Raw genomic sequence first — 12951 nt, 5'->3', positions numbered from 1 at the left:
TTTTGTTGTCAAGCCTTATGTAGCTCAGTATCTGTGACTGGTTACTGTGTTGTAATTTGTGTGCCTATATTTTTGGTGTGTGCCAGTGCTGTAAATACGCTTTTTTGTGTGCTGAAGTTGTGTGTACCAATGTTTTTGAGTGATCATCAAATATCTGTGTGCTTTTTCTGTTGAAAGAAAAAAAAATGTTGCTCCGATTTTAATCACCCCCCCACCCCCCCTTCCTCCAGCAAAAACCTGTCACATGTCATGTCAGCCAGACTAAACAGTTGAAAACAAATCGTTAACTTTGCACTGTCATGGTCACATCTTTGTAGACTTTTGCACTGTTTTGCACCAGTGAACTTTTTAACATTACTTTGTATGTTTTCAGGCATCAAAGAGATAACATCCACAAAAAATGAAAAAAAAAGGTCATACTTAAAAAAAACACCACTCATTCCTTGTATTAATGAGGAATTAAAATGGTAAAGTGTGCTGTTAGGAATTAGTAAATTATTCAGTTGGCCAAGCCAATTTTTCAGAAAGAAATTATAGATATTGAACATTAATTGAATGCTGCTTTATCTTCATATGTAACTACACTTTAATTAACAAAGATAGCCTATATATAAAATACTGTGCATGAACTCATACAATGATAATTATTCTGTGGTACATTTTAATTGACAATCATGTAGAAATTGATCATTATTCTTTTTCTGCACACATGCAAATTGGTATAATAGTATGCAATACTAACCGATGCCAAAACATTACACACGTCATACTGGACAAGTGCCTCTGTTATGCAAATTCTTCTTACCAATCATCATGTTGGTATAGCTTAACCAACATGATGAATTCATTTTATTTTTTAAATTAGTCATCAGTCACCAGCCATTTAAAACAAGCATTAGTTCAATTCTCAAAAAGCACACAGAAACAATAAGGGCCCCCGTACAGATCAGGTTCTAAAGGCAAGCAATGAGCATACCTAATTAAAAACATAAAGGAGAGCCATTGAGTACAAAGTAGAGCTTCATTGTTTGTGTGGAAAAGTTAGCAAAAAGGGACCAACTTTTTACCAAACAACTGCAAACACACTGCCAGCAACCTACTGAGATCTGTATGTGGAACAGCAGGAACAGCGGATCTGACTCTGCCAATACAGCTGAGCACTAACAGGGGGGGACAGTGTGCTGGTCACTGTCCAAGATGGAATAGAAAATAAATAAAACAGCAGCTGTTATCATTAAACGGAATCAATAACGCAATTAAGAGGCAACTAATGTGAGACTTCAGAGTGTGTGTTTTGAACACGGTGCATTTTGTGGTTAGTTATCTTAATAAGATGGTCAGTGATCGTTTTGATTGGTTTGTTGTTTAGGGATTTTTTGTGTCTTTTTTGACCAATACAGTTCAGCCTTGTACAATAAATAGTGATAAATAAAAAAAAAAACCACAAGAATGATCATTTTTCAAGTGTTGATTTATTTTTTCAAACTAATCCAGGTAAAAGCACATTAATTTAACTTTTTATTAATGCTTTTATTAATTTCAGTGATACAGATGTTTTCATATTTGATTTGCATGAGTTAAATAAAAAATAATTTGAATAAAAGAGGAAATAAATTGCAGAAATATCATCCAGGAGCCATTCTGAGTCCCACCATTGACCACAGCACTGGCGTCAGAGCTGCAGTCGGTCACCGGGTGCTGCACTGCGGGCGCTCACAGCTTATAAATATGTAAGTTGGGTCAAATGCAGCGGACGAATTTCCCCCAAGAGAGATCAATGAAGTATACAGTATTAAAGTGTTGCAGACAAACAGAACATAAAAGGATATGGCACAGACTGACAAAAATATAAACAGTTGCCAAAGAAAAAAATATTGTACTGCATGAGTAAGTGGTAAATCATGAGATGGCCGAGAGACTTTCAGTGTGAAGTGCAGAGATTGACTGCCTCCTGACACTCAGGATCACAGCAATAAAACCGCTGACATGGGAAGATGGAGCTATAGCACCAGTCTGGCCCATCCCTCACATGATCCATAACGGCTTCTTTCAGGAAGACAAACATGGCAGGTGGACCAGGAGCCATAGGCATGGCCATGTCCTGCAAACCCCAATCATGTCCATCAAAGTGATGGGCTGGTCAGAGAAATGATGGCCTCCGTCCACATGTAACATAACTCAGCCTGTGTCCAAACACACAACAGTATTTATTACAGCATTTCAGATGTCTGACCTTTTCAAAGAGCTCAAAGAGCCCATTAGAGGGTGAAAGTTACTGTATATTCAAAGGCACTTAAAATATTCATATGTGAGCTTTGCTGAACCCCAATAAGCCACCAAATCAGATAGAAATATGTGAATTCACAGTCATTCTGTTTTTCTAGTCTCTGACTGCCACATGCTGAATAAACGTTGATGCTCCGATGTTACTGAGGTGGAGTCGGTACAGAGTTTTGTCGTGAGTCAGTCGTCGCAGCGCACATTGCCATAGAGTGTCCGGCTCCGCAGCCAATGAGAAGAGGTCTGAGGCCAGAAACAAGCCGTGGCTCAAAGACGTCGGTCTGAGAACCGTCTCCACACATTCCATGTTCGTTCCAGCCCCAAGAGAGGAGACTCCCCCCTGAAAAGGAGAGGGGTCATGGGTCAGTGGAGCTGACAGGAGAGGGGCTACAGCACTGTACCATGTAGGCTAAAATTATCAGCCTGGAGGAAAAAAGTCTGGGTGCAAAAAAACCCCACCAAAACAGAAGGCACGCGATATCACACACACACACACACACACACACACACACACACACACACACACACACACACACACACACACACACACACACACACACACACACACACAGCCTCTCCCAACACTGACACTCAACCAGTAATAAAGCCTCCCTGCTCTTCACAGCTGGTGAGCTTGTTGGTGGGTGTGGTCAGGTCTGCATCACCGCGGAGACACGTGCCATGGCAACACAGTTACCTAATAGGCTCCATTGCCATGGCAACAGAAGCGAGCTTGCTTTCTCAAGGGTAACACATCTTCAAGCTTTCCCCATCCTGCAGTTGTGTGTCTTTCATGCCGTCTTTTCATTTATTTCATTGTGGGGTTTCTTTGTCTTTCTGCGTTTCTAGCTCGTCTCTGAAAATCGGCGGCATCAAAGATTGGAGAGTGGATTCGCCAAGTGACACATATGCTTTCGCCAGTTAACAGACCAAGATATCATGCCAGCAGCTTATGTCAGTGTGACATTCTGCCAGACATGGCTTATGCATAACAAACACACATGTAGACCCTTCTATACAATACTGCATGTATTCATAACTGGACTGCATTCGTCTCAGTTATTCAGTAAACATTCAGCTCTTAGTGAGCTTAATGTGTTGAAACGTTTTGTTCTTTGGGGAAAAAGCCTTATTTTGGTGCTGTGCTTAATTCATGGACTCACTGACTGGAGTACAGCACATCAGTGTTTCCATGGTAACAAAGTGCCTGCACAGTATTCTGCACAACAAAAGGATAAAAATCAAGACACTCAAACCAAAAGCCATTTCCTTGTAAACAAATCCTGTCATTCGATGTTACATTCGACAGTTTAAAACCTCACACCTAATTAACAATACCACAGTGACACAATCTGCAGGAGGCACCTTTTTTTAGCGTGACTTACGTCATTCTACAGGTACAAGTTAAAACAGGATCTCATCGAAGGTGTTTGTTTAAAATGTTCACATTAACAAACATTTTTCCTCAGATTGGATGAGCTGTGCCCACACCGTCTTTGGCCTATCCCCCACCTCTGACCATCGATGATGAATTTCATACATGAGGAGCACTTGCTCAGGTGCAGATGGGCAAGGGCTGAGCAGGCAACAGATATCATAAGCAGCATGCAATGCTCTCCGTTCCTTTCCGCCTGACCTACTTCAGCACCAGAAATAGCAGCACTCAGGTCTCTGCTTCCAATCCTGTTTTGCTATTTCATTGCTCCTGCCACCGCGCTCCAGACAGGAGGAGGAAAAGAGGAGAGCATGGCACAGGAGGGAGGTGCACGAGATTCACATGAGCTCTCCCTCTGCTGCTTCTGCATTCGCATCACATAACTGAACTTCTAAAAGAACAGAGCAGTGCTTTGTGAGAACTGTCATTATGACAGTCTGCGTTTACAATTTCCTAATTATAATGACAGATCCAGTTAACTGTTCAAAAGAACATATGGAGCCATTTGCTTGTTGAAATACCAGTGACGTCCAGCGTTTCCTCTCAAATGGAACCTTGTGCTTGTGTTTCAATGTTCATCTGTGGACTTTATATTCATGCTAATGTAAAAAACTGGGTCAGTGTTCAAAATTTAATGCGAATGATTTTACTTCCAAAATGTTTTATAGTGCTAGCTGGTGACTTTAGGCAAGCCTGGAAAGAATAAAAGTACATTTAATCTCTTTGTGTATCTGATGAGGAATCGCAAACACTCAAATATGTCTGTTTGTTTAGCATTTTTTAAGGGATGCGGGTGACTGCGATGTTTATGTTCTGTTCTTATGTGGACAAAGGGAGACTACTCTCCAAACACTCTGGAACTGGAAAAACATGTCTGTAAATGTGTGTGTGGTTAATTCGGCTCTTTTACAGGCCTGTTCGGGTAATTGCTTCTGTCAGTGATACCCATCTATTCGTGCTGTAATTACTTCCTGATGCAAAGGCCACAGAGCAATGAGCTCTGAGAAATCCTCTGCAGCATTACCAGAAGGATTAATATTTCACACTGATGTTTAACTGTAATGTATTAGACAGTCCCATTACTAATTCTTTGGTACAGAGAGGAGGCTGACTTGAAATAGTTAAGCCTCACAAATGTGTATTCCCTATTCCTTTATGTAGCCCAGAGTCAGTTCCAGAGTCATGTCAGGCCAAAAGTGGAGTCTCTTGTTTCAGCCGCTTGCTCGTACTGAAACCAATAACTTTAAACTATTTCTGCTTAATTTCTCAGAAACCTCTCTTCCTCAATGTACTTTTTTAGAGCAGTTGTGTATTATGTTGTCAGATGTTTATTATGATTATGATGTCTATTCTCCGGAACATTACAGGTTCTGATATTGGCAAATAAGGCGCTTTTTAAAAATAGCATACAAAAAGAAAATGAGAGGAAAAGCAGAGAAAATGTAAGGAAACCTTTGAGAGAATACACTCACCTACAATGGCAAGGTTATGTTCAGATCCACATGCAATCTATAGAGAAAAGAGATTTGAAAAGTGTTAAAAATGCATGTTGAATGCAGCCAATTTTAAGACTGTAATATTCAAGAATTGTTAAGGCAACATAGATACTGAGATACTTTGTAACCAAACCTGCTCTGAACCTGAAATAAAATGCCATGTTTCAAGATGTAGTCATGCTACTTTTATTCAAAACTGCATACAAGTGCATCAAATGCAAATAACAATAGTGATGATTTCGTCTGAAATACATCCAACGTTCCAATATAAAATCTCTCAATTCGCAGTGCATCATCAGAAAGCAGAGCAGAAAACTGTAACAGAAAAGCCAACTCATTCATAAAAGCTAGAACACACTGCTGGGCTGCCCGAAGGACTTAATGCAACTGTCCCAGGAGGGCCGTGTGTGGACCAAAACCTTTTACAATTAAACAGCCTTTTTTCCGCAGTCTTTCCTCTTCATAACTGCTACAGGAGTTGAGAGGACACATTTAAATTCTGAAATCTACAAAGCTGAACAAGAGTAAAAACATGAGACAGAGCTCTCTAGATGCCAGCTTAGATTGTTAAAGCTTAGCAATTAAAGTCATTGAATTGTATACATAGCTGTGCTGATACAGTGCTTTGATAAAGCATACAGCTGTGGCGAGCCATGAATAGAAACACACCCACTGATTCCTGAACCACTGACATTTGTTACTCCAGTAATGTTCATAGGCCTCATAAAAATGTGACAATTTACTAAATATTGACTCTGTAGGTGTGTATGTACAGTGTTAGGAGGACCAACATGGTAGGGGTGGGCTGAGAGATTCATAGCTCACTCAGCTGATCCATTTCGCCTTTAGCTTTACACACACACACACACACACACACAAGGTGACTATGCCTTGACATAGGGCAGCGTTGCTGCAATGATCTGTGAGGCAGTGGAAGAATGATCCAGAGCTTGCCCTTTCCCGCCCCTGACATCCACTTTATTGGCAACAATCTCCTACTATACAGCTGCCATTTAGACTACAGGTTAACTGCTACAATCCCGTGATGCTCACACGTAATTGCCCCTCTGGGAGAAGAGACCTCCGCCTTTACTGAATGTAAGTGGTCTACTGGGAGTGTGTGTGTGTGTGCTCTAGATGCTAGATATAGTGGTGCAAATCATTAAGAACTTACTCTTAGTGGGCCTGGCTCTCATTCAGCGGCAATGTGTTCCACTTGATACAAAACAACCCTCGGCTACCTGTTTTATTTGTGGTTGTCTGCTGCCCCCTGCTGGACAGACGAAGACATTTTCTGCTAAAACACGAGGAGGACAGCCCCAACAATAAGATTCAATACAGTCTATCATTAATACTAATAACATAACATCTAAAACATGTATGAACATGTATGAACATTTGTCAGAGAAGTCTTACCTGTGTCGCTCCATGGAGGACTTTAACCTCTCCAGGGAGGAAAGCCTCCTGGTCTCCACCTTCTGCTGAAGGACCCGCTGACTGCCGCTCTGGGTTCTGACTGGTTGATGCTTCTCTGCCCAGCTGTCCATAATCTCCTCTGCCCCATGTGAACACTCTCCCAGTCTCTGAAATGGATGATGATCTTGTTTACTTATGGCAACTATCCTTTAAATCCTTCTGACATTATACAGTGCATCCGGAAAGTATTCACGGCGCTTCACTTTTTCCACATTTTGTTATGTTACACCCTTATTCCAAAATGGATTAAATAATTTTTTTTCCTCAAAATTCTACACACAACACCCCATAATGACAATGTGAAAAAAGTTTTTTAGAAATTTTTGCAAATTTATTAAAAATAAAAAACTGAGAAATCACATGTACATAAGTATTCACAGCCTTTGCCATGAAGCTCAAAATTGAGCTCAGGTGCATCCTGTTTCCACTGATCATCCTTGAGATGTTTCTGCAGCTTAATTGGAGTCCACCTGTGGTAAATTCAGTTGATTGGACATGATTTGGAAAGGCACACACCTGTCTATATAAGGTCCCACAGTTGACAGTGCATGTCAGAGCACAAACCAAGCATGAAGTCAAAGGAATTGTCTGTAGACCTCCGAGACAGGATTGTCTCGAGGCACAAATCTGGGGAAGGTTACAGAAAAATTTCTGCTGCTTTGAAGGTCCCAATGAGCACAGTGGCCTCCATCATCCGTAAGTGGAAGAAGTTCGGAACCACCAGGACTCTTCCTAGAGCTGGCCGGCCATCTAAACTGAGTAATCGGGGGAGAAGGGCCTTAGTCAGGGAGGTGACCAAGAACCCGATGGTCACTCTGTCAGAGCTCCAGAGTTCCTCTGTGGAGAGAGGAGAACCTTCCAGAAGGACAACCATCTCTGCAGCAATCCACCAATCAGGCCTGTATGGTAGAGTGGCCAGACGGAAGCCACTCCTTAGTAAAAGGCACATAGCAGCCCGCCTGGAGTTTGCCAAAAGGCACCTGAAGGACTCTCAGACCATGAGAAACAAAATTCTCTGGTCTGATGAGACAAAGATTGAACTCTTTGGTGTGAATGCCAGGCGTCACGTTTGGAGGAAACCAGGCACCGCTCATCACCAGGCCAATACCATCCCTACAGTGAAGCATGGTGGTGGCAGCATCATGCTGTGGGGATGTTTTTCAGCGGCAGGAACTGGGAGACTAGTCAGGATAGAGGGAAAGATGAATGCAGCAAAGTACAGAGACATCCTGGATGAAAACCTGCTCCAGAGCGCTCTTGACCTCAGACTGGGGCGACGGTTTATCTTTCAGCAGGACAACGACCCTAAGCACACAGCCAAGATATCAAAGGAGTGGCTTCAGGACAACTCTGTGAATGTCCTTGAGTGGCCCAGCCAGAGCCCAGACTTGAATCCGATTGAACATCTCTGGAGAGATCTGAAAATGGCTGTGCACCGACGCTTCCCATCCAACCTGATGGAGCTTGAGAGGTGCTGCAAAGAGGAATGGGTGAAACTGCCCAAAGATAGGTGTGCCAAGCTTGTGGCATCATATTCAAAAAGACTTGAGGCTGTAATTGCTGCCAAAGGTGCATCAACAAAGTATTGAGCAAAGGCTGTGAATACTTATGTACATGTGATTTCTCAGGTTTTTTATTTTTAATAAATTTGCAAAAGTCTCAAAAACTTTTTTCACGTTGTCATTATGGGGTGTTGTGTGTAGAATTTTGAGGAAAAAAATGAATTTAATCCATTTTGGTATAAGGCTGCAACATAACAAAATGTGGAAAAAGTGAAGCGCTGTGAATACTTTCCGGATGCACTGTATGTGTTATTAGGTTTCACCTGTTTGAGCAACAATGTGTGTCCAGCCACTCCACACATGGATAACTTTATCTCCACCCAGCAGTGAGCGCTTCACAAGAGAGGGAGAGGACAGGAAGTGCTCTCTGGTGGTCAGCTGGAAATGCTTGTTGCTTCCCCACAGAAACAAATCACCGTCTCCTGCACACAAGACAGGAGCGACATTACTCTTCATCCAGCAGAGGCAGCAGCAGGGTTAGGGTTAGCAGTAATTGAGTGGTGATGGTCAACTAATTACAGGACAGAAGGGAGGCCAGACATAATCTATGAACATGAAGTGGAAGACAACCCAGGGGTACAACCTGAAAGTGTCAATGCTCTCTGAGGAAGAACAGCACAAAATACATTGGGTATCTGCTTTAAAATTTTAACCTCTCTCATGTTTGTCTGCTGCTCTTTAAGCCATTAAATTAAATGATATATTTCTAAAGCATCAATATAAACTTGAACTGCTACAGGGGGAAAAGGAACTGGATCACAGGAGTGCCAAAACATTGGTCTGTTTGCACTATTAAAGGCTGCAAGTCAATCAGTGTAGTCCAGTCCCTTTTTTTCAGCATACTGCTGGAAGATGTGCGGAGGATCCCTTTCATCTAAACTTTAATTGTTTGTTAGAAAGAAGGTTTCAGCCTTGTATGTTCTGTAGGGCATTTTGGAGGCTGTGGAGTAATTTCCTATTATTTCTGGTGCAAATATCTTGACGAAAATCTTGCATCCAAGATCACAATGCAAAATCAAGCTTTTTTTCTGACTTGTGCTGTTAAATTAAGTGGATATGCTGCCTTGTTTGTTGTCTGCACGTAGGAACACTTGGAGCCTACAAACACTTCCAACATGTCCTTCTTGCAATTTCCAGGCTGATATGAATGTTTTTCTCAGTTAGAGGCTCAAATTATGGAAAAGAAACCAAATAAGACGTGAACACAGCATAATGATTGTCATATATGCCGGTGTCATACCTGTAAGGCACACACAGTGCGCTAAGCCTGCAGTTACCATGCGTGAGGTCTTCTGATCCAGACCTGCAACATGGGCACAAGCATCTGGTGACATTTATCATCAGAGGCATTGTAAATCACCTAAGGTCTAAAAACTCTATTTTCTGTAACAATTCCTATTCAGTGCAAAGTGTCACATACCTGGTACCAGAGAGGGTACTGTAGAGCCAAGGTGTGACGGGACAGGGTGTGGACTGAGTGCTCTCTTAGCGCGACTGAAAAGACCCTTTCCCCACTGATAAACATAGCCTGAGTCTGAAGCAGAACAAAAAATCAGCATTTGTGGACTGACTGCTAATTGAAAACGCACTGAGGACGTTTTTGGTGCAAACTTACCAGAAACAGCTAGTGAATGTCTGAGTCCCGCTGCAATACTCACCACTGGCTCCTTCAGACTCTGAGAACAGCACAACGACATTTACTTGAAAGAAACTGTCATCATAAGGTGAAGTTGGTTTGTAGCTATTTTGTTTCATTAAATAAAGGTATGGTAAACATTAGAGTGGCTCTATTGTGTTCATTAAGTTAGTAAAATACACGCTGCTCATGTGCTCACCTCAACAACCAGTGGTTCTGCAGAGTGTGTGACTGCCTGTCTAACACCGAGCTGTCCAAATGCATTGGAGCCACAAGCCAGTACTCGACCACAATCTGTCGGTGTGAGATAAAAAGAAAAGAAATACCTCTATAAATAAAACACACCGAAATATTCAACTTTTGGATGGGTGGAAGGTAGTTCGATGCTTCCTCTGTCATTCCCATTTTTAACATTACTGTGCTATGAATTCTGTGTAACACCTGGACTTACAGAAGGTGTGGCCTAAAACTAGTCTGCATCAGAGCCCTCCATCTATTGCTGGTTTTAGGACAACCCTATTCACCTGGGATGTGAGTCTACCGCTGCATTCATGTCATGCGTGATGACAGGTAGACAACACAGTCCTATATTCATAAAATGTGGGTTTTATTACCTTGAATGGTGAAACTGGCTGACGTGAGAGTCCATATTTTTTGCTTTTTCACACGCCAAGACAGATATAACAACGCATTCAGAAAAAGCTCAGAGTCGCCCAGTCATAATTACATACTGGATGTTGGCATGAATGATGCTTACAACGCGGTAATGACAATAACTTCCATATGACATGAATGCAGAATAAGCCTGTGGGTCTGGGAGGACTGCTCCCATTGTCCATTTACTGCCATTAGCTGCATTCTTACAAACAGTTACAGCCATTTTACAGACTGACCACCCTTTATTGCACTAATTCTCCATTACTTCCTGATGTGAAATGAAATGGTGCTCACCCGTGAGAAGAAGAGTAAAATCCCAACCACAGGCTACTTTTGTGACCCTCTGGCTCAGGCTGAGGCAGAGTTGAAGAGTTGAGATGTCTGCATTGTGGCCAAGTCCCAGTTGGCCTCTGTGATTCTGTCCGCACACAAACACCTCTCCCTTCTCTGTCCAAAAAACACCACAAACATTTGGGAACCATGCAATTTATTGTTTTGAAAGCCAAAAAACTAAAATAGATGTTTTAAAGATGAACGATGCACAAAGACTGAGTTGGCTATTCATATAGGAAACATTTAGGTTAGCATGTAATGCATGTAATTACACCTTTTCTAAGATGAGTAAAAAAATATTTTGTCAGGATGAAATATTGTATGGGAAGTTTCCTCTTTTACTATTTGATGCACAATATATATGGAAGTTTGTGTGAAACGTGTTACCTAAAATTACATAGATGTGTATTATATGACTGATGTTTTTCTGTTTTTGGTTGAATATGTTTCCCCAGAAATGTGTACATGTGTCTTGTGGTGTCTTATAATCCCATGTGGGATGAGCTAAATATTTTTTATGACACGTTAATAACAATAAACCAATTAACCAGCAACATCATCAACAACAGTTAACCATTTTGGCCAGGAGGAGGCGCCACATGATCTCTGTCTTGTTCAGACTTGGCTCACATTGCTGAACACATGTTGTCAGGCGGACAGAGGCTTGTATTTTAAAGGAAAAGTGCAGTTTAGCAGCAAACAATAACTTACCGGTGATAACCACGGAGTGACCCCCGCCGCCGCTGAGAGCCCGCACAGCCTTGTTTTGTAGAGCAGCGGTGTCAGAGAGCCGGGGGTCTGACTGGTCCTCCACATGTCCCTGTCCCAGCTGCCCGTAGCTGTTGGCTCCCTGACAGACACGATATTAATCACTAATTCTGTACAGAACAGATGGGCAGCTTGTAATGCTGAACTAATCGTTCACCAAATCTTAACGGTTGTTTGTTTTCGCTGTACTTGTATGTCGGAGCTAACTGTTTAGTTCGCTGACTGTTAAGCTAACGTTAGCAAAAGTGCTATGTTAACGTTCCCCACTGAAGTGTCACTCTGCTGGTGGTAAGTATTTGAGATGATTGAACTACACGGCCAGACATAAACAATTTAAACAATTTAACGGTGAAGATAACAAACTTACCCATGAGTGTAAACAAAACTCCGGTGGCGAGCTCGTTTCCATGGAGTACCTACCTACAAGTGAGTACAGCACGATCTGCGACACTGTCGTGAAGCATACCACTAAGGGATGTTTGGCTGCTTCTTTTTCTGATGAATTGAGGAACGGATTTCATGACATTATGTGAGCAGAAAAAAGCAGTTTATTTAAAAAAATTTTAATAGTGCCCTTTCCACCGTGATGAGCGAAGTCATTTCACATTTTTACCAATAACGTTAAGGGGAAATTATTCACTCGGAAATACACTCAGTTTGCAGTTTAAGTCACCTAGCCAAACCATTTTCTAATATTTTGTCTACTATCAATTATATAAATGGGGTGGACAACATATTAGAAACACCTCTCAGTATAACACAACACAGTTCAACAACACCACAAGCTCCTTCAAAATGACCTAATGTTGAATTGACACATTAATAATTTTAAGAGAATGTGAACTTTGTAACCCTCATGACGGTAGGATTTATTTAGACTGCATTATCTTTATGTAGGTGTAACAGTTACCTATAAACTGGTAACTTGGTTCAGAACTAATGAGAGTTATACCGGTAACATAGCTACCTAGTTTTAATGTGCTAATTTGATCAGGTTTCTCCTTAAACTGGACAGAAAGACAGTAGAGGACCCTTGATTGGGCTTGAAGATGTAATCTGTTAGTCCTGCATTCAAATTGAACTCTTTGGGTTGTTATGTATCCCAAATCAAAACTTTACAAGCCCATAGACACTTGTTCATGTCAATTATAATTCATAATGGATTTTTTGATCAGACAATGAGTGATGTGGCCCTCAGGTCAAAAGGATAATTATTCTGACAACATTTAATTGAGATTACACAAACTCCAACCTGAACATAACTGTTATCATCACTTTCAGGGTCCTCGCTGTCATCATTCTGCATCA

General features: G+C 41.5%; 1 protein-coding gene across 1 annotated transcript; it reads right to left on the bottom strand.

Moving 5' to 3' along the window:
• Positions 1-2329: 2329 nt before the first annotated feature.
• sergef (secretion regulating guanine nucleotide exchange factor) lies at positions 2330-12052 on the bottom strand. Its single transcript, XM_070907916.1, has 11 exons — positions 12011-12052; positions 11587-11725; positions 10837-10989; positions 10085-10179; positions 9865-9925; positions 9670-9783; positions 9490-9552; positions 8513-8671; positions 6628-6794; positions 5188-5224; positions 2330-2620 (listed from the first exon to the last, which is right to left on the bottom strand). The coding sequence occupies exons 1-11, from the start codon at positions 12050-12052 to the stop codon at positions 2427-2429; spliced, it is 1224 nt and encodes a 407-aa protein (XP_070764017.1). The 3' UTR covers positions 2330-2426.
• Positions 12053-12951: the final 899 nt, after the last annotated feature.

Source organism: Enoplosus armatus, chromosome 6 (assembly GCF_043641665.1).
Source record: "Enoplosus armatus isolate fEnoArm2 chromosome 6, fEnoArm2.hap1, whole genome shotgun sequence".
NCBI classification, from domain to species: domain Eukaryota; kingdom Metazoa; phylum Chordata; class Actinopteri; order Centrarchiformes; family Enoplosidae; genus Enoplosus; species Enoplosus armatus.
Note: the sequence above shows the minus strand (reverse complement) of the source record. Positions and strands in the feature narration are given on the sequence as shown.

Coding starts and splice junctions, on each gene's coding strand:
- sergef (XM_070907916.1), bottom strand. CDS start 12,052: ATGGAAACGAGCTCGCCACCGGAGTTTTGTTTACACTCATGG. Junction 6,795..8,512: donor ACACATTGTTGCTCAAACAG/GTGAAACCTAAT, acceptor CATCCATTTCAG/AGACTGGGAGAGTGTTCACA. Junction 2,621..5,187: donor ACATAACCTTGCCATTGTAG/GTGAGTGTATTC, acceptor TCTCCTTTTCAG/GGGGGAGTCTCCTCTCTTGG.